At 48.5% G+C, this 26,692-nt stretch overlaps 2 protein-coding genes across 8 annotated transcripts in view; one reads left to right on the top strand and one right to left on the bottom strand.

Moving 5' to 3' along the window:
• Positions 1-3,082: 3,082 nt before the first annotated feature.
• LOC124503324 (uncharacterized) lies at positions 3,083-5,270 on the bottom strand. The gene is made up of 2 exons (XM_047068289.1): positions 4,112-5,270; positions 3,083-3,230 (listed from the first exon to the last, which is right to left on the bottom strand). Exons 1-2 carry the CDS (start codon positions 4,737-4,739, stop codon positions 3,193-3,195), a joined length of 666 nt encoding a protein of 221 aa, XP_046924245.1. The 5' UTR covers positions 4,740-5,270; the 3' UTR covers positions 3,083-3,192.
• The window catches only part of BCL2L11 (BCL2 like 11), a 49,181-nt gene continuing 26,359 nt past the window's right edge, over positions 3,871-26,692 (top strand). Inside the window, exons 1-3 of one of the 7 annotated variants that reach the window (XM_047068294.1) lie at positions 4,179-4,258; positions 6,783-6,919; positions 7,088-7,177. In XM_047068294.1, the coding sequence (XP_046924250.1) occupies positions 4,212-4,258; positions 6,783-6,919; positions 7,088-7,177 (274 nt within the window). In that variant the 5' untranslated portion in view covers positions 4,179-4,211. Of the gene's footprint in view, positions 4,104-4,167; positions 4,259-5,725; positions 5,880-6,782; positions 7,178-26,692 lie in introns of those variants that run through there. The other 6 variants (XM_047068291.1, XM_047068295.1, XR_006960147.1 and 3 more) reach the window with 6 other exon arrangements.

The following is a 26,692-nucleotide window of genomic DNA, read 5'->3' as shown; positions in this document are numbered from 1 at the left end:
GTGCCTGCATTTCGGGAACTATGGCCTGCTGCCAGCCAGGGGTGGGGAGGTGCTAGTCTGGAGAGAACCGGGGCTAGTCTCCAATGGGTTCACCTGTCTGATGCTCTTCCTGTTCAATTGCGTCAGCACGCCAGAGGGGGGCACCCCAGGCACTCCAGAGGTGGAGGTGAGGAAAACGATGGGGACTGGAGGAGAGGGGAGGGCAGGGCAGGGCAGGCAAGGGGAATGCTGATAAAATTCCCAGGCCTTGGTCCTGAGATTCCCATCTAATTTGGAGCCTGCCCCCAACCCTGTATGGAAGAAGTGGACTTCTGCAGGACCAGCTGTCACAGACTTAGGAATTTCTAAGATAAGTCTTGTGATGGTTATTCATGACCAACGGCCTCTACCCTCCTGGGTCCCGGGAAATCCCAAGGGAAACTAGTTTCCCCAGTGGCTACCTGTGCAGGTGCTTGGGAGTGGGCGCAAAGCCAATGGCACCCCGCGCTGTAAGTGAGCCAACATCTGATCTGTCACTTTGTGTCTTGTTTTGCAGTTACTGGATTTGTGCGACTCGGTGAAGGATGATGCCCTGAGGGTGATCTCCGCCTTTAACATTCCACACACCTCCCTCCAAGCACCAATCGCCGGAATCACCAATGCGCAGGCGGCCTGGGCCTTCAACCCAGGCCCGAGAAGGGGCGCGCTCTCAGCGGCCCAAGCTGGGAGCCAAGTTACAGCGGGCGTGGCGGGAAGGGTGGTGGCTCGCTCGCAGTTGCCACGACACTAGCTTCTCTGACGCCTGGAGCTGGGGCCGAGGCCGGCCTGGCACGCGCTGGGCCCTCGGGGATTTTCGGTCGCAGAGCGAGGTTCCCACCGAGGCTGGCGCGGTTCGCGATGGGCTGTTGGGAAAGGAAGCCAGGCGGCAGCCCCGGAACACGGATCCTTATCACGTAACCCGGCCGCGCCCAGCCGCAACCTCTCCCAGCTTAGGCGCCTGATCCCCCTAGACAGTGGGTTCCCCTGCGAACACGCCCCACACCCAGGTGTCGCCAAAGGTCTCCTGCTGTCAGCGGTGATTCAGAATTACAGTGATTTTTGGAAAACGCATTGGTGCTGCGTGGGGGGAAAAATCAAAGCATAAAAATCAAACACTCGTGGGCAAAGTTCAGCTCAGCAAATGATGCTTTTCCAGTGAATCAGATCCCCCTTGGAGTCTTCGAGGAAACGCACGGATGTGGAAAGGGGAGCGTGTGCCTGGAGTTTTGCTCTCCGCAGAGCGCGAACTCCGGCTCGTCCTCTCTGGCAGGCGGCTTCCGGACCGTAAGACAACGAGCGGAAAATATTTTTACCATATGAAATTGTAATCTGTTCTTTAGAGGAGCATAGATACAAAGTTTAATAAAGACATTAAGCGATGGGAAGGCGCTCCGGCTACTTCCGAGGATGGGGAGGCGGGCTAGGGCCGTACATTTCAGTTAAGTCAATTTCGGAACTCGGAGACACCACACCGGCAACGCCTGTGGTCTGGGCAAGGGCTGTAGATTTCCTATCTCACTTTTCAGATCATTGCCCCACTTCATTCTTGCTCCTTTCTCTCAGTCCAAGCCATCCTCCTTACTCCCTCTCCTCCTCTCCTGGCGGAGGCAGGAGTGGGCATAGCTCTGCTTGTGTCTGCGAGGGCGACATCCAAGACCGGACCGGAGCAGAGAGCCCACCTGCTCTTCCCACACCGTCCCTTTCCAGAGGACCTCCGGCCCCTGTGGGAGAGGGCGGGAAGAGCGCGGGGTGTTCTGCCAAAGCTCCCCAGCACAGTCTGGGCTGCATGAACAGCAGACTCAGAGACGACCTCCTCTTCGTGTCCCAAATAAGTGCGCTTAACCATTTGCTTTCCCTGATGCCTTTGATTTTTTGGTGTGTGTGTGTGTGTGTGTGTGTGTGTGTGTGTTTTATTTTTTGTTGTTGTTTTAAAGTGTTCACAGGGTCGCTAAAGCAGACGACGCGGGGGCGGCGGAGCTGCACAGAAGCAGATGACAACCACTACGGCTTCTGCCGTAGTGGTTCTTTTCCTGTCCCCGTCTGCGTCGGCCAACCCCACGGAGAGCTCGGAGCACTAGGTCGGGTTTGGGGCTCCCAGCGGGCACAGGAGTTCTGTTATTTTCCCCGGGTGCTACTACACCGGGCGGCTAAGGCTCAGAGATCACCCGTGGCCGCCACCTGAGGTCGAAGGCAGCAGCTCCAAGCCACGGTCAGGGTAGACATCTGGCCTCTGCGTCCACTTCGCCGCGTGCACGCCCTCGTTCTCTCCCTCTTGCGACGAAATCCCGAGGCAGAACGGGCCATGGGTCCTTGAGTCCATCCGGGAACCCCTGGCCTCCCACACTTGGCTCAGGATTCGCGGGAGGATGTGCTGAGAAGACTTTAACCAGGGGCTGTGCTGTCTCGCTGACGTTCTATGTCTGCTTATGCAGCATAAAATTGACCGAGGTGGCCAGCAGCGGGACAAACGCCTCGCTGACTTGCTCCTCTGCAACTGAGGACCCTTCCTTCTTCGTTCTGGGGTGGGGGGGGGGGGGTGGGGGGGGAGGTTAGGTGATCCTTAAATTGAGTTTCTTTATTCCGTCTAACCGGGTCTCCCCCGTGGCAGGATGTTCCATCTCCCGACCGACCTTGCCCCCCCACTCCCCGGCCACGGCTGTCTCCTGGCTGTCTCCTAGCGATGAGGGGTAACGGTGAGAACTCATAATCCACATTAGCAAAACAGATATGGGGGTGCGGACCCAAAGGTGTACCGTCCCCCCAGCAGGAGTGGGAGTGGGGCCGCGGGCACCAAGGAGGAAGGGGATAGGAGCGCGCAGGGAAAAGGGGTGTGGGGGGGAGCACTTCGCTCTCTACACCGCTCACCATGCGCGCCGCCTTCCTTGGCCTCACCGCGCCTCCCTGGCGTCTCTCTGAGAGCCCCACCAGTCTCTAGGATCCTAACTCTCCGAGCAGAGTTACCATCCTCTCTCCCACCTGAAGGCCGAGATTCTTCTGGGCCTTTTTTTTTTTTTTTTCTTAAAAGGATTTTTTTTTTTTTCGAGTTCTTTTTTCATTTCCCTATTTTACCTGCTCTGCGCTCAGCCCCTTCTCGCTTCGGGGCTACGGAACAGACGCCTCCGGGGATCAGCTCCTGGCCTCTTTCTTCACTCGCCCCGCGAAGGGCTCTGCCTCTTATCGGAGGTTCCGCGCGGGAGACAGGCTAGGTGTCCCTGCCAGATGGCAAGAGGAGGGAGCCTAAGACAATCACGTGAGGCGAGAGCGAGGAAGGTGAGCAGCCCTGCAGATCGGGGTCTCTCCCAGCACCCCAGACTCTGAGTGAGGAGAGCTTTGAGACCCTCTGCTCAACCTTGGACCTGCGTGTTCTCGGGTCAACCCAGTCCCCGCGTCTGCCCCAAAGAGGCTGAGAGAGAAATTCCTGCAGCCCATCAAGGGCTCGGGGGCGCCTCCTGAGGCCTTCGGCTGGCGGCAGCGGCCCAGCCCGCTTCTGCGTGCCCGGAGCGCCCCCTCTGTTCCAAGCGCACGTCTTGGCCTCTGCTGGATGGGGGAAAGACAAGGGTACACTTTGGAGGGAGGGGGATGGGTGCGCACAAGCCACCAGCAGCCCTAGTCGCTCCAGTAAACACGCCCCGCCGGGGCAGGGCGGGCAGCGCGCGCAGGGGAACCCGGCGGGGCCACCCCCGCCTTTACCTGTCGGAGCCTGAAAGCGCCAGCGGCTGCTGCGCGGCGGGGGCGGGGCTTGCCAGCCCGCGCGCCGGGGCGGGACCCAGCGGGGGCGGAGCTCACAGTGATTGGGTGCGGGCGCGGGGCCACCAGCCAGAGCCGAGCTGCAGGGCTGTGCAGGTTTCACTTCGCTCCGCGCAGCCTCCAGGTTCTGATCTTGTAAGAGCGCTCCGTCTCGCGTCGCCGCCGCCACCACTGCCACCGGATTCTTGAAGTCGCCCTGCGCGCCCCAGCCCAACTGCGGCCAGCATCGCCGCGGGCTGCTCGCTTCGCCCCGCTCCCGCCGCCACCCCCTCGGCGCCCTTTCCCTGGCCCTCGTCCCCCCAATGTCTGACTCTGACTCTCGGACTGAGAAACGCAAGGTAAATACCTCCGAATCCCCGGGAGCGGGCCGGGTGCCGACGGAACACAAACACCGGAGTCAGATCGGCTCCACCTCCTGCTCCCTTCCCGAGCACGTGCAGGCAGAGATGCACGTACCCGTCCCACTTGTCGCTGGGTGGGAGGCGGCGATCAGGTGGGTCGGGTTCCCTTCCCCTGCAGGTCCAGTTTGGTGAGGGGTCATCCGTGGAAAGGCTACGGGCACTTGGCCGAAGTACGGCTCGGGCCGGGATTCCGCGCGAGGGAGTGGTGAAGCTTCTCAGGGCCGGCTGGGAAGGCAGCGCGTGCTCTCCGCTCCGTCCCGGGAGCTGGGGCCCCGCTCCACGACACTGGGCTGCGGCAGCCGGCCAGAGCCTCGCGGCCGGCTCCCGGAGACCCCCGAGTAGCGGCTGCGCGGTACGAGCTGGTCTGGAGCCTTGACTTTTCTCGGGTGCTTGGGCCCGTTGCGGAGGATTTGCGGAACTGAGGTGGTTATTTAACTGACAGGACTCGGCTTTTCCTTGTACCCATTCAGGCCGAGGTTTCAGGGCAGCTACTGCGTTCGTTCTCTCGGACGTGTCTGGGAGCCCTGCCCGGTCTGCGAGTGCGCTGCAGACGATACCAGCCGCACCATCCATAGACAGCGGGAGACCGAGGGCTTCCTCCGACTGCCGCGGCCACGCAGTGGACGAGCCTCGAGCAGCAGAACCTGCTGCATCCGGGGGCCGGACTGTCGTAGAGACTCGGGCACCGCGACTCACTTGCAGTGCTGGCTGGCGGTGCGGTGCCCTCGAAGGCCTGTTACTCGGTGCTGGTGCTGGTAGTGGAAGACCCGCGGGACGCTGGGAATGGGGGTGTGGATACGTTCGCTGTCTGCAGTGGCCACGGGTGCGCGCAGATATGCGTGCCAGTGGCCGTGGTGATCGCTTAGATTTGGAGCGTGTCCGCGGCGCACGGGGAGAAAAAGGGAGGAAGTTGGAGGAGGGTCGGTGCTGCAGCTAGGGAGGGGGCGGCCTTTGGGGTCTTCAGCCCAGCCGGCCTGGGCGGGGTCGGCGGCCCGCAGCAAGGACTAGGGGCTGAGAACGGCCCTGCGGGTGTGGAGAGAGCGAGGCTCCTGCTTTGTCTCCAGGTGACCGGCTGCTTGGGGTGGCGGGAGCTGCGGAGGCTCGAGCGGCGTCCGGACGGTCACAGAGGCGGGGGGCGGGCTGGGGAAGCCTGGGCAGCTCCGGGCCCCGAGACTCCCGCCGCCGCCGCTGCCGCCGCCGCCGCCGCCGCCGCCGCCGCAGCCGGGGCCGCCTTCGGAGGCGAGTTTGTCAACAATCGCCTCGCCTTTGGCGGCCTGACCCGTAGGCGCCGCCCCCGCCGGCGGCGGCTATTGGCTGCGGCGCAGAGCGACCGCGCGCGAGCCAATTGGGAGCTCGGGCACCCGGCGCCAGCGGCGCGGGGAGGTCGGCGGTGCCGGCGGCGGCGGGCGCAGTGCGCGAGGGGAGGAGCGGGAGGAGGCGGAGGATGTTCCCGGCGGCGGCGGCGGCGGCCGGGGCAGCGCGGGCCAGAAGCGCGGCGCGCGGAGCCCTCGGCTGCCCGGCGGAGCGCGGCGGCGGGTGGACGGCCAGTGGTCGGGTCTGCGCTGCCCCGGGGGCTCTGAACGCGAGTTCTAGGCTTTGTCTCCCGCGCTACCTTCGTGCTGACGGTCAGGGGGCTCCGGGTCGGCGAAGGGCGCGGGCAGGACGCCGCGCGGCCCGGGCTCGGACGCGACGCTCGGAAGGGAAGGGGCGGACGTGAGTTTCGGCCCGATTGCCTTCGCAGAGGAGGGTCAATGGGGTGAAGGAGGCGCGCGCTCCGGTGTCGCCTAGCGTGTAGAGTTACTTGGGGACTTTGCAGGGGGGAGCCCGGGGACGGCTTTGGGGGACTCCCCCCCCCCCCATTTGGAGGTGTGCACCTCGTAGTGTGGGTGCATTCGGGAGAAGTTCTGTCGAGTTCGGGGCGGCGCGCTACCCCCTGCGGGAGGAGGGGCGCGCGGGCTGGGAGCGGGAGGGACCGCGGGCGGGGAGCGCCCGACCCGGGCCGAGCCGCGCTCGCTCGGAGTTACAAACTCTATTGTGACGCACTTACTACGACTGACGGCCCTTGCCAAACCTTCCCCAGACTTGCTGCCCTCAGCACTTTCGGCAGAACAATGGGGCCGGAGCGGGGAACGCGGCCAGCCGCCTGCAAATCGCTGCATCTGCGCCCGCTCCTGTGCTCCAGCGCGGTATCTGATCCCGGGAAATCAGAGCCCGCTGGGAGTTTCCGACTTCTTCAAGTCGGCCCTGAGCAAAGAGCACGTGTGAATAGACTTAACACGAGCTGCTTCTCCTAAAACTTGTGTGCGTGTCCGTGTGCGTTAGAGCACCGGTCACACGTTGAGGATGTAATTGTATTTTGCTTGGTGGCAGGAAGTTTTAGTCCCACCCCCTCCCCTCCCCCCACCTCGCAAAGAGAGAGATAACTTTTGTTATTTTAGGTGTTATTTTTATTCTTACCTGGAAGATTATCAGAAAAATATACCAACTGACGACTTAACGTTAAAGCATTCGCTCTTCTAGAAATGTTGAAGGAGTCCGTGAAAGTTAGCTACATTTAGTTACTTGTTACGGTTACTGTTTTGCTTAAGATAATCTTAGTTTTTATTTTACTTGCAGAAAAAAAGACCAAATGGCAAAGCAACCTTCAGATGTAAGTTCTGAGTGTGACAGAGAAGGTGGACAATTGCAGCCTGCTGAGAGGCCTCCTCAGCTCAGGCCTGGGGCCCCTACCTCTCTACAGACCGAGCAGCAAGGTAATCCTGAAGGCGAAGGGGACCGCTGCCCCCAAGGCAGCCCTCAGGGCCCGCTGGCCCCACCAGCCAGCCCCGGGCCTTTTGCTACCAGATCCCCGCTTTTCATCTTTGTCAGAAGATCCTCCCTGCTGTCTCGATCCTCCAGTGGGTATTTCTCTTTTGACACAGACAGGAGCCCGGCACCCATGAGTTGTGACAAATCAACACAAACCCCAAGTCCTCCTTGCCAGGCCTTCAACCATTATCTCAGTGCAATGGGTAAGCAATACCCGGGTAAGAGGTAGTTAACGTGTGGTTGTTTGACTCTGCGTAAAGGCTGTGTGTAACATTTACATTAAACCCCCTTTTAGAAACCTTTTTACTGATTTATTCCATGTTTTGATAGGAGGGGAGGATGTGTCAAATAAGACATCAAGCCAACATTGATTTTAAATCAGGTTTTGTAGCAGCAGTAAAATACACCCAGTATCTGCCTGTTGAGCAGTAAAGCCGGAATCCCTGTTCCTGCCTTCACTGAAGTGTAGGTGTTGTTGTAACCACTAAGACTCACTTATTAATGACCCTCTGCTTGAAGGGGACTCAGTCAGCTACAGCAAATAGCTAAATGTATGGAGGGAAACGAGACAAGTTAACCATTTTCAACAAGGACGCTTTAAAAAACCGACCTTGTTTGTAAAGGCAGTACCAACATAGAACCATGGAAATGGTTTGTTTTCTCCTCACATTTCTCTTTGGGCTAATTTTGTTTGCTCAGAGGTTTTAGGTATAGCACTAATAAGATTAGATTGTGAGTTTTTATTTCAGGGATTAAACAGTGTTTTGGGGTCTGAACCAGGAGTGGCAAACGTAAATGCCCAGGAAAACCTGACCATATAATCACAGAGGGAACTGACCTTGTGGGAACTAACTATGGGAAATCAGGGAGCATTTGCACTTTTTACATTAGAACTGCCCCCAACTGTGTCTGTGTGGGTGTGTGGTCTGAGAGTAGTAGTTGTTTTCCTATTGTATAGTGCAAGATAACCCAGGAATGTAGATTTTGATGCCAAATATCCTGATGTTTAGACATTGGCAATTAATTTAGAACTTTGAAAGCACTGTGCAAGCCAGATAAAACATCTGCAGGCTAGATTTGACCCTTGAGCCCCCAGCATGTGACTTTGAGCATGTTTGCTTCTGGCAACCTTGGTAAGTGAGTAAGTCTGTGTTGATTCAAGTCACTCTTCCCCACTGATGGAAAAGGTTCATGTCTTGATAAGGATTCACCAAAATCTTGCTTCCCATTTGGACAGATTAGCCTTTCCTGGATTAATGAAATATAAGCAAGTTGGCAGCATTATTCCTGAAGGATCCGGTATATACAGACTGTTAGAATGTAGGTCACATTTTTGCCAGAAGCTAACTAAACAGTCATCAGGCTAGACATCTGATTGCTGGAACACAATGGCAAATTTGCATTTACAGATAGAATGGGGCTGTGCCTCCTAATCTTCAGATGGGGAAACCATGCAGGTCTGTCCCCATGTTACAGAATTAGAGCCTCCGAAGGTTGGTCACTTGTCAGATTGGGCACACGTGGGAAATGGCAAGCAGAGACGGCAAAAACATTGGTAACTATGCATATTGGCTAGGTGTCTCCCGCTGCAAACTGAGATCTACTTCATTAGGATCCCTCCTTAAGAAAAGGAGCTAGAAGTTTTATTGCTGCTATTTATTTCTCTCGCTACTGTCCTGAACTCATTTAAAGCTTAGAAGTTCTTGGTGCTTGGGAATGTTTCTCTGCCCATGAAAGTGCTCCTGAGTTTATGAACCTGTAGCATTCTTGCTCACTGAATGAGTGAATAGGGCTTAATGGTGTGTAGTTTTAAAAACCTATGTATTTTAAGGATCCTTCGGAAGCCTTATAGTTTTTCCCTGCAGACCTATGAATCCGCCTCTACAGGTGGTGGCTTGATGCATAGATAGAGTTTATCTTACCTTGTGAACCAGAAATAGTGGGTGAGATAATGTTGGTTTTTTTTTTTTTTTTTTTAGTATGTATGGTAACATACTGTTTAGCGAGATTATAAGGTAAGTCCTGTTACTCTAGATGACAGATGTAAAGCTTTAGAGATCACAGTCTAAGTTATTAAAGACTGTTATGTTTATACCTGTGAAGTCAAGTCATGGATCCTGAGGTGTAATTTCATAGCACTAACTACATTCCGGTAGATTGGCATGATAACCGAGAGTTTAATGCAAGGAGTAAATGATAAGTTATAAGGAGTTTGTCTGAAGTTAGTGCATCAAGGTAAGTTTTCAGTATTTAGTTCTGGGGGGATCTGTTTGCTGGGGTGGGGGATGAGTGGGGGACTGGAGAGGACTTAGATAGATAGGAGTTTTATTAACTGCAGAATAAAATTGACAGCCTTTGTAGTCTATAACTTTTTTTCATGGTTATTCTTCTAATAGTCCAGTGCCTAAAGACCCCTGAAATCTGCTGAGTTGATAAAATTGGGTTCTGTTCTCTTTGTAGTCATGTTTAGTGTTCCTTACTCAACCATGTCCGTTAAGATCTTCAATGAAGCTTTTGATAATTTATTGCAAAACGCATTTTTTTTTCTTTTTCACAAAGAAGTCTTTATGATTGGTTGTCCCCAGGGCAACACAAATGTGAGGTTATAGAGAGGTTCTCCTCTGCCAGGGGCTCCTGCTCCTTCACCCACAAAATAGTTTCTGCTCCGCGAGTGGGGAAAGGAAGCAGCGGATCTGGTAGTTCTGCTCCTGCATCTTTGTTCTGATGAGAAAGTCTATTCTTGTCTGGGATGTGCAGCAAGTAGATGTTTTGTTTATTCTAGAAATGCTTTCCTATTTTTCTCGATATCCCCGATTTTTCTGGAGGTCTTTAAAAAATATTTTTCCATGAGGAGAGAGAGAGGGTTCTTTTTTCTTCTTTCCTTTTTTTTTTTTTTTTTTTTTTTTGCTTTTACCAATCAAATTGTAGTCGCCTTACATCCTGGGTCAATTAACTTAACAAATGAGCTCTTAGTGGATAACCGATTATTCTGCTCACAATCGTTGACAGAGGTATGGGTTTCTGAGTGCCTTTGCTAGTGAGCGTGCGTGTGCCATGTGCGTTTTTAATACAAATTGTGTACTATTTTCTGCACAAGTTTGTACTTTGAAGGTGTAGTTACTGCTGGTGGAGGTAAGAGTTAAGAAAGGTCAGGATGTGCCAGTGAATATTGTGAACAGGGTGAAAGCTCCGTAATTAACAACTTCCGGGTGTCAAATGACTTAACCCTTATATTCTCTGGAACATCAGAATTCATAGGTAGGGGTCAGTCGTGTTCTTGGTATTCCTCCACATGATGTGCCTAGTCCTCTTGCACCTGGCAGTTATCTGGCAGATTGTGAGCCCTCCGAGGAGAGGCATGATGTCCTGCAGATCGTAATGAGGGCCTGACAAAGAGGACATGCTCAGGAGATGTTCAGAGTTTGGAGTTTTGCCCATCAGCCTTTCCATAGAGCTACCTGAAGACAAATAAGATTTCAAAAAAGTCTAGCAGCAGGAAAAAGACCCTGTGTGTCTCCCCTACCCCGCCAAATATTTTGAGTTATTTGGCTCTAACTATAAGGTTTATCATGTGGGGGTGACAGGTGAGGTCTGGCTCAGTGGGGAAGCCACAGCTTCCCACGGCGGAGTACTGAGCACTTCAGATGCAACTAGTCCAGATTGAGATGTGCTTGTTCCTGTCAGTTCACACTGGAGTTTGAAAACTTCGTGGTGCATAAGAAAGAATATAAAATATCTCAGCCGTGTTCATATGAATGACATGTTGAGATATTTTTAATATACTGGGTTAAATTAAAAACGTGGGTTTGTAAATTTTTTTAGACAATTTATTTTTGAGAGAGAGAGGGTGTGAGCAGGGCAGGGGCGGACAGAGGGAGACACAGAATCCAAAGCAGGCTCCAGGCTCTGAGCTGTCAGCACAGAGCCTGATGTGGGGCTCGAACCCATGAACCGCAAGATCAAAACTGAGCCGAGGTCAGACGCTTCATCTCCTAGGCCACCCAGGCGCCCCACCTTCACCTTTCCTAAGTGTGCAGTTAGTAGCGTTCAGCGTATTGACGTAGTTGTGCAACCCACTCCCAGGACTTTCTCATCTTGTAGAACTGAAACACTGTACCCATTAACCGTCGGTTCTCCACTTCCTCTCCTCCCAGCTCCTGGCAACCTTCGTTTTATCGGTGTCTATGATTTGGACTGTTCTAGATGTTTCATATAAGTGGGATTATACAGTATTAATCTTTTCATGACTGGTTTATTTCACTTAGCATAACGTCCTCAAGGTTATTCATCATTACTAGACCTTCCTTCCTTTTTAGGGCTGAATAATAGTCCATTGTATTTATGCAACATACTTGATTAATTCATTCATCCGTCATCGGACACTTGGGTTGCTTCCGTCTCTTGGCTGTTATGAATAATGCTGCTTTGAATATGGGTATGCAGATATCTCATAGATTATACTTTGGATTCTTTTTGATATGTGCAACCATCTCTTCAAAATCATGCTTTTGATTCTTTTGCATATATACCCAGAAGTGGGATTGTTGGGTCATATGGGAGTTCTATTTTTAATTTTTTGAGGAACCTCCACCGTGTTTTCCACAGTGGTCACACCATTTGATATTCCCACCAATGGCGTACAAGGGTTCCAGTTTCTCCGCTTCCTTGCCAAAATTTGAATATTTGTTTTCCTTTTTTTTTTTTTTTTTTTTTTCCTCCCAGTAGGAACCATCCATTTGCGGTGATATCTCATTGTAGGTTTTGGTTTTTGTTTCCCTGATGATAAGTGACGTTGAGCATCTTTTCATAATGCTTGTTGGCTTTTAAATAAAATATATTTTTTATATGAATTTTATCTGTTTGTCTTTACTTTTTGAAAGTGTTTCTTCGAGAACAATGTCACATTAGCTCTGTGGCTAGCATTCTGTCTTACCTGGGTGGGCTGCTTTGCAGATGGAGGAGGTAAAGTGCAAGAATTTTTTTTTTTTCTTCACTAGTTCCAAATGAAGTTTAGTGACTAATGGCTGTGTAGACAGTTCTAAATTTTATATCTTTTTTAAAAAAAACACTTTTTAAGATCATTACAGATTTACATGCAATTGGAAGAAATCATACAGAGATCCTGGGGCGCCCAGCTGGTTCAGTTGGAAGAGCATGAAACATGGATCTTGGGGTCGTGGGTTCGACCCCCATGTTGGGTGTGGAGATTGCTTAAAAATAAAGCCTTTAAAAAAAGAAAAAAGAAGTAAAGAAATAACAACAGAGATCCTCTATGCCCTTTGCCTAGTTTCTGCCAGTGGCAACATCGTGCATTGCTAGTACAATATCACAGCCTGGAAGGGACGTGGATAGACTCCGGCTACCTTACTCACGTTTCCCCAGTTCCACATGTACTCCATGCTGTGTGTGCGTGTGAGTGTGTGTTCACTACTCTGCGATTTTATCCGATGTGGAGGCTTGTGTGATGGCCGCTACCGTCAGGATACAGACAGAAGAGTTCTAGCCCAAGCGTTCCTCATACTACCTTTTGAAAGCCACAGCCACTTCCCTTCTCCCCAACGCCTAACAACCACTACTCTAGTCTCCATGGCTCTACTTCTGTCACAGGCGACCTTTTGAGATTAGCTTTTTTGCCCAGCGTAATTCCATTGAGATCTACCCAGGATGTTGTATAAATCAATAATCGCTTGCTTTTGATTGCTGAGCAGCATTCCACAGTATGATGTAGCACGGTGCATTGACCTGTTGAAGGACATTGGAGTTGTTTGCAAGTCATGGTAGGGACTTGGGGAGGGTCACAGCCCGCACTGCGTGTCGTGCGTTATCCCCGGTACGTCTTCGGCAGCTGCCAGTTGAAGACCAAGGGCACAGGCTTCCTTCAAGTGACTGGCCATGACGCTGTACCATGGCAACAAACTGCCACTGTGGACAGTTCCCTATAGGTTTTTGCGTGTACGTGAGTTTCCGTTCCCAGAAGTGCAGTTGGTGGAACGTATAGCGGTTTAGTTTTTTAAGACACTGCGCAGCTGTTTGCCAAAACGGCACTGCCGTTTCGTGTCCCCGTCAGCAATGTATGAGGGGTCCGGTTCTTCTAGATCTTACCCAGCATTTGGTGTCATCACTATTTGTTTTAGCACTGACACATGCCTCATTATTGTTGTAATTTGCATCTCCCTCCTGGCTAATGATGTTGAATATATTTTCATGTGTCCCTTTGCATATGTACGCCTTCTTCCGTGAAGTGGCTGTTTCTGTCTTTTGCTCATTTTCTAATTGGATTGTTGGGGTGTTTTACTCCTTCACTCTTTTTGAGAGCTCAGACCCATCCTAGATTCCAGTCAGGTTTGTGATTTGCAGATAGTTTCTCCCAGTCCCAGGTCCCAAGAGTTTTGCTTAGTTGTTTTTGTTTGTTTTGCCAAAACTTTTATGGTTTGACATTTTACATTTGGATCTATGATTCATGTTCATTGAGTTTAAGGTCGGAGATGTAGATCGATGTTTATTCGTTTTGATTATAGGTACCTGGTTGCTCCTGCACCATTTATGAAAATTGTTACCCTTTTTCCACCTACCGTTAACCCTTGAACCCCTCAAGGTGAGGGGCGTCAGCTCTCTGCACAGTCAAAAATCCATGCATAACTTTTGACTCCCCCCAGACTTGACTACTGTTAGGCTACTGATAGCCTGCTTTTCACTGGAAGCCTTAGCAATAACACAAAACTGTCGATGAACGCATATTTTGTATGTTACACGTATCGAATACTCGGTTCTTACAGTAAGCTAGAGGAAAGAAAATGTTACTGAGAAAATCGTAAGGAAGAGGAAATCCATTTACAGTACTATACCACATTTATTGAAAAAAATTCACCTATTAGTAGACCTGATTGTTTAAGGGTCAACTATAATTGGCTGTGCACCTTTCTTAAAAATTAGTGTGTTTTTGTGACTCTATTTCTGGGTTCTCTTTTGTGTTCTATTGAACTGTGTGTCTGTCCCTCCACCAATACCACACTTTCATTACTCTAGTCACATACTAGGCCACAGTAATGGATAGAGTGATTCCTCAGATTTTATTCTTTTTTTTTTTTTTTTTTTTCTAAAATTGTTTTAGCTAGGTCCTGTGCCGTTTCATCTATATTTTTGAATAAGCTTATCGCTGCCTACAAAAACCCTGCTGGGGTTTCAATAGGAATTGTGTTAAACTTAACAGATCAGTTTGGGGGAGAATTTGCGCCTTCACTGTGTTGAGTCTTCCGATCCATAAACAGATGTCTCTTCAAGTTTTTAGGTCTATGGGTTTTGTAATTTTCAGCATACAGATGTCATACATGTTTTCTTAGATTTCATTTCCTTGGGAGCAATTATTAATGGTGTTATGTTTTTAAACTTACTTTCTAAACATTCATTTTTAATAAATAGAAATGCCGTTCATATTTGTGTGTTCTTGGATCTTGGAGCTTTGCTGAACTCCGTAATTTCTTGTAAATTTCTTGGGCGTCCTATGTAGACAGTCTTGTTATCTGCAAATAGGAAGTTTTATTTCTTCCTTTTTGATCTGTGTGCATTTTCTTTCTTTTTCTTGCTCTATTACAGTGGCTAGAACTTCTAGTGCTATGTTGAATGAGAGCAGACATACTTGCCTTATCCCCAGGGTTAGAGGGAAAGCTTTCAGTCTTTAACCAATGAGTGTGTTATTAACTGCAGCTGTTTTGTAGATGTTCTTTAAAAAGTGAAGAAGTTTCTCTTTATTTCTGAATTGCTGACAGTTTTTAGCATGAATGGAATAGGTATTTTATAAAATTTTTATTCTGCATCAATTGATGTGAATTTGTTAGTTTACTTATTTTAATCTGTTGATGTGGTGAGTTACATTGATTTTCAGTGTTAATCTACCTTACTTGCCTGGGATAAGTCCTTCTTGGTCAGGGTATAGTTCTTTTCATACATTGCTGCACTGGATTGAATTTGCTAGTACTTTGCACCTAAGTTCCTGAGAACTGTTTACCTGTTGTTTTCTCTTCAGACTGTTCTGGTTTTGATCAGGGCCTTTACAGTGTGTTGAGAATGTTCCCTTCTTCTCACTTTTCCAGAAGAGATTGTGTAAGATTCGTATTAATTCTTCAAATGTTTCGGTAGAGTTCTCTAATGACAACATGTAGACCTGAAGATTTCTTTCTTGCTGAGGAGGGGAGAGGGTGTCTTTAAATTACAAATTCAGGTTTTTAGTGTTTGTAGGACTCTTCAGGTTGTCTCTTTCATCTTGGTTGAATTGCAGTAGTTTGTGATTTTCAAGGGATTGGTCCATTGCTTCTAAGTTGTTGAATGTTGGGTATTTAAAGTGTTTATGTTGTTCTCTTATTATCTTTAGTGGGTGCAGGATCTGTTGTGATAGCCCATTTCATTCTTGATTATTGGTGATTTAGGTTTTCCTCTTTTTTTAACCTTATCAGTCTTTCTGGAGGTTTATTGGTTTTATTTTTTAAAATCAGCTTTTTTGTCTCATTCATTTTACTCTCTTTTCCTGTTTTCAATTTTATTGCTCATTTTTATTTCCTTTAGTTTGCTTTGTGTTTGTCTTTTCTAGTTTCTTGAGATAGGAACTTGGAGTAATGTTTTGAGACTTTTCCTCTCTTCCACCGTAAACATTTAGTGCCATAAATTTCCCTTCACCACTGCTTTACCTGTGTCTGACAGTTCTTGGTATGTTGTGTTTTCATTTTCGTTACAGTTCTTTTTTTGTTTGTTGGTTTTTTCATTTTCAATGACTTTCATGTGTTTTTATTTCCTTTGAGATTTCCTCTCTGACCCTAGATTATTTAGAAGTGTGTTGTTTCGTTCCTGAGTGCATAGCAATTACCTTGTCCTTCTGTTACTGTTTTCTTGTTTGATTCCATTATGGTCAAAGAATACATTATGTATGATTTCACTTCTTTTAAATGTGTTGAGGTCTGTTTTGGTAAATGATCCATGAGTGCTTGAAAAATATCTGTATTCTGCTGTTGGTTGGAGCGTTCATTATATATTTACTGGTTGATCAGATCTTAGTGGTTGAATTGTGTTGTCCAGTTCTACATCCTCGCTGATTTTCTGTCTGGTAGTTCTGTCAGTTGCTGAGACAAATGGTGTTGATGTCCCCAACTGTAAGTGTATTTCTCCTTTTAAATCCATCAGATTTTGCTTCATATATTTTTGAGGCACAGCTGTATGGTGTTCACACATACTGAATTGTTAACTTATTCCTATTGGATTGATCCTTTTATCATAAAGGCTACTTTATGTGATGTCAATATAGCTACTCGTGCTTTTTTTAAAAAAAAATAATGCTGTTTACCTGGCATATTTTTTCCCACATCTTCAGATAATACTGTAATCCACTCCCATCAAATCTGTCTTCTAAATGGTGAATTTAGATCATTTACATTTATGGTAATTGTTAATATGTTAAGGCTTAAGTGTGCCATTTTATTGTCTTTGTTTCCTCTGTTCCTATCTGTGTTTGTTTTTTTGTGGGGTTTTTTTGTTTTTTGTTTTTTTTAAACCTTGCTGTGGGAGCCACCTGGGTGGCTCAGTTGGTTAAGCATCTGACTCTTTATTTGGGCTCAGGTCATGATCTTATGATGTGTGAGTTTGAGCCCTACTTCAGGCTCTGTGCTGACAGTGCAGGGCCTTCTTGGGATTCTCCCTCTGTAACTCTCTCTCTGCGCCTCCCTCCCAAAAATAAATAAACTTTGAAAATAAAAAATTAAATAAGTCAAAATAAGTAAATCTTACTGTGGGTTATTTGAGCATTTTTTAGGATTCCATCTTGATTTATTTCTAGTGTTCTTTGTTTCTAAGTTTTTTTTTTTTCTTAAGTAATCACTGTACCCATCATGGTGCTCAAACTCACAACCTTGAGATCAAGAGTCATATGCTCCATAGACTGAGCCAGCTAGGCACCCTTGTTTTTAAATACATTGTTTAGAATAACATCCTTAGTGATTGTGCAGTTATACAGATGTAATTTGTTATGATCTATTGGCATCAGTGGTATCAATGTTTTTTATTTCATCTGCAGTGTAGACACCTTAAATCCATTGAGATCCCTTTACATGTCCCACTTTTCAAATATAATTGTCTTTTTTTTTTAATTTTTTAATGTTTATTTTTGAGAGAGATAGAGACAGCCAAGTGGGGGTGGGGCAAAGAGAGAGGAGAAACAGAATCTGAAGCAGGCTCCAGGCTCTGAGCTGTTAGCACAGAGCCTGAGGTGGGGCTCGAACCCATGAACCATGAGATCATAACCTGAGTTGAAGTCAGATGTTTAACTGACTGAACCAGACAGGCACCCCTCAAATGTAATTGTCTTAAACATTTCCTCTATGGGGCGCCTGAATGGCTCAGTCAGTTAAGCGTCTGACTTCAGCTCAGGTCATGATCTCACCGCTCATGAGTCCCACGTCGGGCTCTGTGCTGACAGCTCAGAGCTTGGAGCCTGCTTCGGATTCTGGGTCTCCCTCTCTCTCTCTGCCCCTCCCCTGCTCATGCTCTGTCTTTCTCTGTCTCTCAAAAAATGAATAAACATTAAAAAAAAAATTAAACATTTCCTCTATATACATTGAGCACCATATCTGATGGCATCACATTTTTTGCTTCAGCCATCAAATATACCTTAAGCTCTTGGAAAATAGGCTAGGTTATTATATTCACCCCTATCTTTTCCCCATTTCAGTATTCTTCCTTTCTGAAGTTCTAGCCTCCTGTTACTCCCTTTCTGTTCAGAGGACTTTGTTTAGTCATTTCTTAACAGTAGGCCTGCTAGCAACAATCCTTCAGTCCTGTGTTTGAGAGAGTCTGTGTTTTCCCTTCATTCCAGAAAGCTATTTTCAGTGGCTATAGAATTCACAGTCCATGGCGGTGGTTGGTTGGTTGGTTTGTTTTGTTTTTTTCCTGAACTTAAAAGACATGCCCCTTCCTTCTGGCTCTCATTGTTTCAGATGAGAAGTCTGCCATCATTCAGATATTCTCCTAGAAGTAACAAGTCCTTTCCATCTGGCAGCTTCTGAGGGTTTTTTGTTTCTTCGTTTCCAGAAGTTTAATTATGTGTCTTAGATTTCTCTGGGTTTATCCTTTTTGATGTTCACTCAGTTGGTTACATTTGTGGTTGTAGGTTTTGTGCCAAGTTGGGGAAGTTTTCAGCCATTATGTCTTTGAATATTTTCTCAGTGCCTCCTCTCTTTTGGAACTCTGATGACAAAAGTGTATTTTCGTGGTGGTCTCACAGATCCCTGAGACTCTTAGTTTTCATTCTGTGTTCTCTTTTGGACTGAGTAAATTCTGTGGACCTAGCCTGGTGTCTGCTGATTCTGTGGCCTGTTGTTCCCCACTCTAATACTTGGCCCAGCCAGTGAAGTTTGGGGTTTCTTTTTTCCCCCTCTCTTTGTTGCATTTTTCAATTCTAAAATTTTTGCTTGCTTCCCACCAGGTGAGGTGCAAGCTCAGATCCTTCTCTGGCCTTGCTGATACTTCCCAGCAAAAGTGGTACACCAAATCGCGTGGCTCCGTTGAGTTCACTTGGGGGTATATGCTTGGTTCCCCGCAGCCCCTGCTGACCCCTGGGAGGGGGAAGTGGTAGAGGGCTGACTCCCAGCTCGGCTCCTGCAGGGTGGAGACTAAAGCTCAGCTCCTCTCGCCTCCTCGTTGCCACCAGAGTGCAGGTGAGGGGTAGAATACCAGCCCTGCCTCCCGCCACCCTGTTTCCTGCATGATGCTGGGTATGAGTTCCCGATCATTCTCCTTCATGTCAGGGCAGAGTGGAGGCCCAGTGACCCACTGGGTCTCAGAGACTCCCAAGACTAGGGTGAGGAAAACCTATGGGCCACCAGCCCTGTTTCCTGCCACCTCGTTCAGTCTCATACCTGCTCAGCTCCCCGCTGGGCCTTCCCCTAACCAGTGGTGGGGGAAGTGATGTGCTGACTTGCCCTGACTTGTTCTGTCTCATTGCTCACTGACGCTTGGTGCGGGTGAAGGCCCAGCTTGTTACTGGGCCTGCAGATAGAGGGTACGTGCCCGTGCGTGCACGTGTGTGTGTGTGTGTGTGTGTGTGCGCGCGCGTGTGTGCAGTGGCAACTGACCTGCCACGTGCCACCTCCTCGCTGCTTAGTGGGGGGCCAGCTTGCTGCTGGGCCCCACCAGCGCTACCCTGGAAGGGGAGTGAACATGATCTGCTTCCACTGGCCAGGGATGAGAGAGCTACCCACGTGATTTCCCCAGCACCCCTCTGGCAGGGCAGCGGGATTGGCCCCGCCTGCTTGTGCCAGGCAGAAGTTGGCAGCTCAGCTCCCCTTTCGCCTGCTGACACAAGCTGGGGGTGGGTTCAGAGCACGAACACCTCCCACCGAGCAGGGGATGGATGGGTGGATGATCCATCCCTGGCTTGGCCACGCCGACACTGTGGCACGTGGTGGTCAGCTGGGGTAGGGCAGGTGTTGCCAAAGGGTTTTCTGTTGCAAGGCCACCCTTTCCCCAGTGCTTTAGCTGGGGAGAACTCGCTTCCCCGGGAGCTCTTTGCGTCTGTGACCATTGGAGACCCTCTGCGGCACCCTGTCCAGGATATATGGAAAACGGTGAGGAAGCTGGGGACCTCTCTGCCATGTCGTTCCCCGAGTCCCGGGGTCCCCAAGCAGCCTACCTTCTTCTTTCCCCTTTCAGTATTTAAAAAAAAAAGTTTCGGGGTGCCCAGGTGGCTCAGTCGGTTAAGCGTCCAACTCTGAATTTCAGCTCAGGTCTTGATCTCATGTTTGTGAGTTCAAGCACCATGTCGGATTCTCTCTCCCCCTCTTCCTCTGCACCTCACATCCATGCTCACTTTCTTTCTTAAAAAAACCAAAATGCTTATTTATTTATTTTGAGAGAAAAAACAGGAGAGGGGCAGAGAGAGAGGGAGAGAATCTGAAGCAGGCTCCACACTGTCAGCACAGAGCCTGACTTGGGCTTGATCTCATGAACCATGAGATCATGACCTGAGCCAAAAGCCAGAGTCAGACGCTCAACTGGCTGAGCCACCCAGGTGCCCCTAGCATTTTCTTGTCTGTTGTGTTCTCCCTAGGGTTTTTAGTAGCACGAGGTTGGACTTGGGAGAATGGGTGGGGCGACCCTATCTTGGTAGCACTAGAAATCTCTTTTTAAAAATTTTTTTAATGTGTGTTTATTTTTGAGAGAGAGAAGGGAGAGAGACAGAGCACAAGTGGAGGAGGGGCAGAGAGAGAGGGAGACACAGAACGCAAAGCAGCTCCAGGCTCTGAGCTGTTGGCCCAGCGCCTGACGTGGGGCTCAAACCCACGAACCATGAGATCATGACCTGAGCTGAAGTCGGCCACTTAACCAACTGAGCCGCTCAGGCTCCCCTGTATCTTCTTTTAACTAAATATTTATGATGGGTATTGATTGGTTCTGATTGCAAAGTACTACTCGGAATTTTGGCCATCACCTCTTACACCCTCTGTTTTTACCCTATGGGATAATAGAGTTGAGAGGGGATTGGGCAGTAGTCCCAGCCATTGTTTTCAGATAATAACTACGGTGCCCCTACAGCTGTAACTGCCTTGCGTGTGATCCTGGTGGTGAGCCTGTAAGGTGTACCTACACCTTGCTTCTCTCAAATGTACTGCCTGAAAACCAAATGGGTGACTCAAGTCAGATTCCGCATGCCAGAGGGGAACTCCTTATTGGAGAAGGTCTAGCCCTGTAGTCCTGCATGACTGGACTATAAGGCAGGAAAAAAAGAGATAGTCTATTGATTTGTGTTGTGGTATTAGATTCGAAGAAATGCATGTAATTGCCAATTGAATGCTAGACAGTCTAATATCTTGCCCCCTGACATATTTTTAAACCAATGAATTAGAACACTTGCCCAGTGCCCAGGTCTCCTCGTGCCCCTGGTCTGTGATCACCCTGCCTGTGTTGGGGCAGGGGACTCTCCACGGACCACCACCTCTCCCTGTCTCACACATCATGTCCCACGCCGGAATCCAGTTGTCTCCGTTCCTTTCTGTGGAGAACAAAGCCTCCGTCTTCCGACATACTCCCTATGTGACAAAACGTCTAGCTGCTTTCTCATCTGCTCAGTGTCCTCAAGTTGTTCTGCTTGGTCAGTGGCCAGGACCCATGGTAGGGCATGTGACCCGAGACTGCTTTCCTTCTCTCTGGAGGTCCTATTGACACAGACCAGACACCTGTCCTGTAAGACCTTGTGGACTCGGTCCCGTGCTGTGCTCCGGGCTCTAAGCACCCTGCCGCCCACCCACCCTCAGACCCTGCTCTGCAGGCACAGAGCAGAGAGCCTGACATTCCTTTCTTTTGCAGGAAATGCTCGGCGAAATGCATGTACCGAGGGCACGGGGGGGTTGTTCATCCTGACATTATTTATCCCAGCCCAAAAAAAACTATTGACACATCCTTCTGACAGACTGTGGTGCTGTCATCCTAACGACATTAAGAAGAAGAATGATGTGGCAGATGCTTCTGGCATAAAGTTAAGTTAAAAACAGTTACAAAGTTGTTGAGGACATCGTAGTGTTTTAGTCTGTCTTTGCTGCTGTAACAAAAATAGCACCAACTAGGTGGCTTAACCAGGAAACATTGATCTCACACTTCTAGAAGCTGGAAGTCTGAGATTAGGGTGCTAGCATGCTCAAGCTCTAGGGGAGGGCCCTCTTCCTAAACTTATAGACAGCCACCTTCCCTTGTGTCCTCACGTGATGGAGAGAGAGCAGGCCAGCTCCCTGACCTCAGATAAAGGCACTGGTCCCATTCATAAAGGCTCCACACTCATGACGTAATCACCCCCTAAAGGCCCCATCGCCTAATACCATCACGCTGGAGATTAGGTTTAGCATAGGAGTTTTGTGGGAGGCACAGACAGTGGAGTTTAAGAAGTTCGTAAGTGTAACAGATTCGAAGGAAAATATATCAAAATGTTAAAAGCAAATATTTTGTATTCAAGTGTCCGGTGGTCTTATCTGTGTGCCTTTTTGTACAGCGTGCACAGTCACGACTGGCATTTATAATAGAATAAATCCGGGGCGCCTGGGGGACTCAGTCGGTTGAGCGTCCGACTTCAGCTCAAGTCGTGATCTCACGGTTTGTGGGTTTGGGCCCTGCATCAGGCTCTGTGCTGACAGCCTGTTTCAGATTCTGTGTCTCCTCTCTCTCTGCCCCTGCCCCACTCACGCACTGTCTCACTCTGTCTCTCAAAAATCAATTAATGTAAAAAAAAAAAAATATATATATATATATATATATATAGAATAAATCAACAATATGTATGCTATATTTTGTCTTAATTTTAATCTTCATTTTTGGCATCCCCGGCAGCTTGTCACCGTGACACGTTCATCTTCCCGTACGACTCAGTATTAAGTACCGTGCCCCTTATGTTGGTAAAGGTTTCATCTGGGTAACATCAGGCTTGTGGCCCACCACCGCAAGTAATCCGCATGGACATTAGCCCCCAGTAGACTCTTCTGGAGTCGGCTTTTTATTTAGCGAAGTATTTTTATTGTGAACGTCTCCGTCCAGAGGGGGTCACAGCTTGCTTCAGCACCGGTGGGCTACTGCTGTGTCACCTGCAGGGCCGTGTGTCAGGCTGGGGCAGGGTCTAGACGGAACCCCAGCTGTTCCCAGACGCGCCGAGGACCTTGGCAGACCTGTTTTTCTGTCTGATGAGCTCGTTTTCTCATCGATGAAATGAAGACAGAAGTGCTCACCACTGGGGGTCGTGGGGAGCTTCCACATAAGCTACCGGAAAGCATCCGATGGAACCTCAGTCACTAATTTTCCTTGCTCCTCAATGACCCGCTGCAGCCATGGTGGGTCAGCAAGTGTGATGGTCATGAGTATTCCCTCCTACTTTCTGTAGAAAGAAGCTGTTTGAGGAGTGTAGGAAACTCACAGGGAAGTGAATTCATCTGGAAATGCTACTGTAATTCTAAGTCCCTCAGGTCCCACAGCAAACATACAAGCAAAAAAGATCCTTTCTAGAAACTTGCCTGGTGGGGGTGGGGAAGGGAGGTCTGAATCACCCCTAACCTGCCCGTGACCCACACATCACCCTGAAAAGAACCTTGGCGTGGTTGGCAAATCTTTGGACCGTCGAGAGACATCTGGAAACCACACTGTCTGAGCTGGGCCTGCATCAGGTACACCTGTGGGAGATGGCCCATTGCACTTGGCAGAAACTTGACTTCAGTTCAGTGTTTTTGGAGAAAGAAGGTCTTGAGACAAGGCATAGGCTGAACTACTTTTTCCTGCAGTCAAAAGTGAAGCAAACGTTTTCAAAATGAGGTATTTTGCTTGTTGGTTTCACATGAGAAATACTTGTTGCCTGTATAGAATTAAGAAGTTTTATTTTTTTTATTTTTATTTTTTTGTTTATTTTTTATTTTTGGGACAGAGAGAGACAGAGCATGAACGGGGGAGGGGCAGAGAGAGAGGGAGACACAGAATCGGAAACAGGCTCCAGGCTCTGAGCCATCAGCCCAGAGCCTGACGCGGGGCTCGAACTCGAACTCACGGACCGCGAGATCGTGACCTGGCTGAAGTCGGAAGCTTAACCGACTGCGCCACCCAGGCGCCCCTAGAATTAAGAAGTTTTAAAACAGCTTTTTCTTTTTCCCTTTGAGGGAATTTATGCTCCTTTGGCTGTTAAATTTTGGGTTTTATTTCTGAGTGAATGAATCACGAAAGCTTCTTGAGAACTTGTCTTCACGAGCTATGAGGTGACCAATGCCAACAGTTAGAGCACACACCATTTCCCTGATGGGCGAGCTTAAGCTCCATTGGTTAAAAGCCTGTGCCTTCGGGGTTTGAAGTATTTGCTTAGAATGGGTATGGTATCCCAGTGTCCTCTGGGAAACCCCAATTCACTTGGTATTTTCTCTGTTCTCTACCCTGAAGCAGATCCCCATGGTTTGTGAATAGAGTTGTATCTCAGCCAGTGATGGAGAGAACCAGCCCCTGCAGACAGTCGTCTTCTGTTCTTCCTGGGCCACGTGTACCCATGGGCCTGCGTGAGACCAGGGTCCGTGCTTGAGTTACATCCTAAGCCTGTCTCCCCTTCTCTCTAATGTCTGCACCCAAAGAGGACACAGGCCGGTTGATGGCATGGGTTGTGTCTCCAACCCTGAGACCAGGATTATCTGTCCTGTTCAGAAACAGAGCTCCCAGGATTTGGAAATGGGTTTGAGGGCACATCTAGTGTTGGATGTGGGAACTCGGGCATTTGGCACTCATAACTTACTCTCTGCCCCGTGCATGATGCTTGCTTTAATTTAGGCTTTGTTGACCTTCTTTAGGAGTGAAGATGGCTTTAGAGCTAGAAATTTTTTTAATGTTTGTTTATTTTTGAGAAAGCATGAGCGAGCAGGGGAGGGGCAGAGGGAGGAGAGGAGAGAGAATCCCAGGCAGGCTCCGCACGGTCGGCGCAGAGCCCAGTGTGGGACTTGATCCCGCAAACTTCGAGATCATGAACGGAGCCGAGATCAAGAGTTGGGACACTTAACTGACTGAACCTCCCAGGTGCCCCTCAAGCTAAAATCTTTTAAAAAATGAAATCAGTCATTTCACTCTGAGAAGGGTGTATGTGTTCAAATTGAAACAGTTTCAACTTGATGATTCTCCACTATATGAGTTGCTCTGCAAACTTTTCTTTTTCCCCTTAAACATGTCCCGTTCTGGACCAGAGCATTCTTCCTATTCCATTTACTGAAGTGTTTTTTTGTTTGTTGTTTGTTTATTTATTTATTTATTTATTTATTTATTTATTTATTTATTTATTTATTTTTGAGAGAGAGAGAGAGAGAGAGCACAAGCTGGGGAGGGGCAGAGAGTGAGGGAGACACAACCTGAAGCAGGCTCCAGGCTCCGAGCTGTCAGCACAGAGCCCGACCTGGGGCTCCAATCACGAACTGTGAGATGAGATCATGACCTGAGCTGAAGTCGGATGCTTTACTGACTGAGCCACCCAGGCGCCCCTACTGAAGTGTTTTAATATAACCAATTTGTGGATTTAATGAGTAATTTGAGACTTTTTTTTAAAAGCTGGTTTCAGCAGAAAGGACCTACTTTTTTCTTACAGATGGATGTGTGTCTGTGAAAGTGTATGAGATGAGTTGAGTTTGTCAACCTTAGTTTATTGAGAATTAACTTTTCTATGGAATAAGTGTGTTAGAGGACAGACTAACAGATTTCTTGGGTTCTTTTTGGTTTGTTTTTGCATCTCTTGAGAAATTTCTCAACACAAAGTAGTCTAGAAATGAATTCTAGATATATCTTATGTTAGTTATGTATTTGAATTTAGACTTCAGTTTTACTCATACCTGAGCATAAATTCTACTAAACTAGTTAAAACAAGTTATCAACATAGGAAAACAGTTTGGTGCATAATGGCAGGAGCCCAAATATTTGTAGATTTAATGAGAATTCAAGTAATATTTAAAGCAATATATGAATGCCCATGACTCCCTCTTTTTTTTCACTTGGGTTTTCCCATTGTGCTTATTTAAAGCTTAGAACTGTGTTTTCTGTGAGGAAAGCCCGGCATATTATATATACCAGCTTTGTTTTCTTTCTAGTTCTTTTTATTGATAGTATGTCATGAAGTGTGGGAGTGGAAAGTTACAGAAGGTGACCCAGTCCAGTCTTGATCCCTCCACTGACCCATTACAGCCCCTGGGCCTCGTCCCACAACCTGGCTGGGCACCAGTGTCCTCTCTTGCTGTAGAAGGGTGTCATAGCCATTCAGTAGTGGTCAGAGGGCTGGGGGCGGGGCTTGTGCTGAATTAGAACAACCCCAGTTGAATCTGTATTGCACAGGGGCTTCTAAGCACAGGGGTGGCCAAACCGTTTTGCCCCGTTGATGAGCGCGTCAAGCATCAGAGCTGGGCCAGCAGCCGTGTCCACCCCCAAGGGGTAACGGGTACTGGGGAGGAAGAGGAAGAATGTGTGAACCAGAACAGACCTAAGATCTTCAAAAACCACCAGACCTGATGGTCTTTCGGCACAGAATTGCACACAACTTAGGCTTGGGCTTGCACCACTGGTGACACTAGCTTCCGTGCTTTTCCCGTGTGGGAGGACACGGCACACTTACTTCCGTAACATTTGTATGGTTTACAGGCGAGGCCTGGGGTTCTCCCTCAGCACAACTGCTCAGTGGTGCACAAGTTATATGGTGTCTTGAGCGTTAGTGCGGGCTGGTCAGTGGAGGAAGGAACTTGAGGCTCAAACCGTCGTCCTCATCCACCATGCACGGTACCACTCTGGTGTTCCGCTGGCTTGGGCCTTCCAGTATTCTTTTATATGCAGCGGTAAATTCTCATAGCATTTCTCTTTCTTACCGTGTTTCCTACACAAGGCTGTCGGCCTGTGTTCACCTGTGTCCCTTAGAGGTGAGATACCCTGCCTTCAGCATCAGTGTGTGTGTGCTCAGTCAAGACGCGCAAGCTTTGTGAGTTTTCTAGGGAGGAGCCAGTCAGCCTGACTGTGACAGATCTGGGTTTTAAGGACGGATTTTTAACCATTAAATGTCCAGGCTCAACGATTACATCTTTGTGATTACACAAAAGAGGGCCTGGGATTCAGGTGTAAAGTTTGTCTCTCTTCTCCTGTGATGCAAGGTGAAAAGAGGCGGCTCCCTTTCGTGAATTTGTGTTAAGTGAGACGCTTTCAGGGTGCCTCAG

The sequence above is a fragment of the Lynx rufus genome, unplaced genomic scaffold, assembly GCF_022079265.1.
Source record: "Lynx rufus isolate CCGP_SWC_20201006 ecotype Redwood Valley unplaced genomic scaffold, mLynRuf1.p SCAF_8, whole genome shotgun sequence".
NCBI classification, from domain to species: Eukaryota; Metazoa; Chordata; class Mammalia; order Carnivora; family Felidae; genus Lynx; species Lynx rufus.
This window is presented reverse-complemented; position numbering and strand designations above follow the sequence as displayed.

Coding starts and splice junctions, on each gene's coding strand:
- LOC124503324 (XM_047068289.1), bottom strand. CDS start 4,739: ATGGATGGTGCGGCTGGTATCGTCTGCAGCGCACTCGCAGACCGGGCA. Junction 3,231..4,111: donor CCGCTCCCGGGGATTCGGAG/GTATTTACCTTG, acceptor GCCATCTGGCAG/GGACACCTAGCCTGTCTCCC.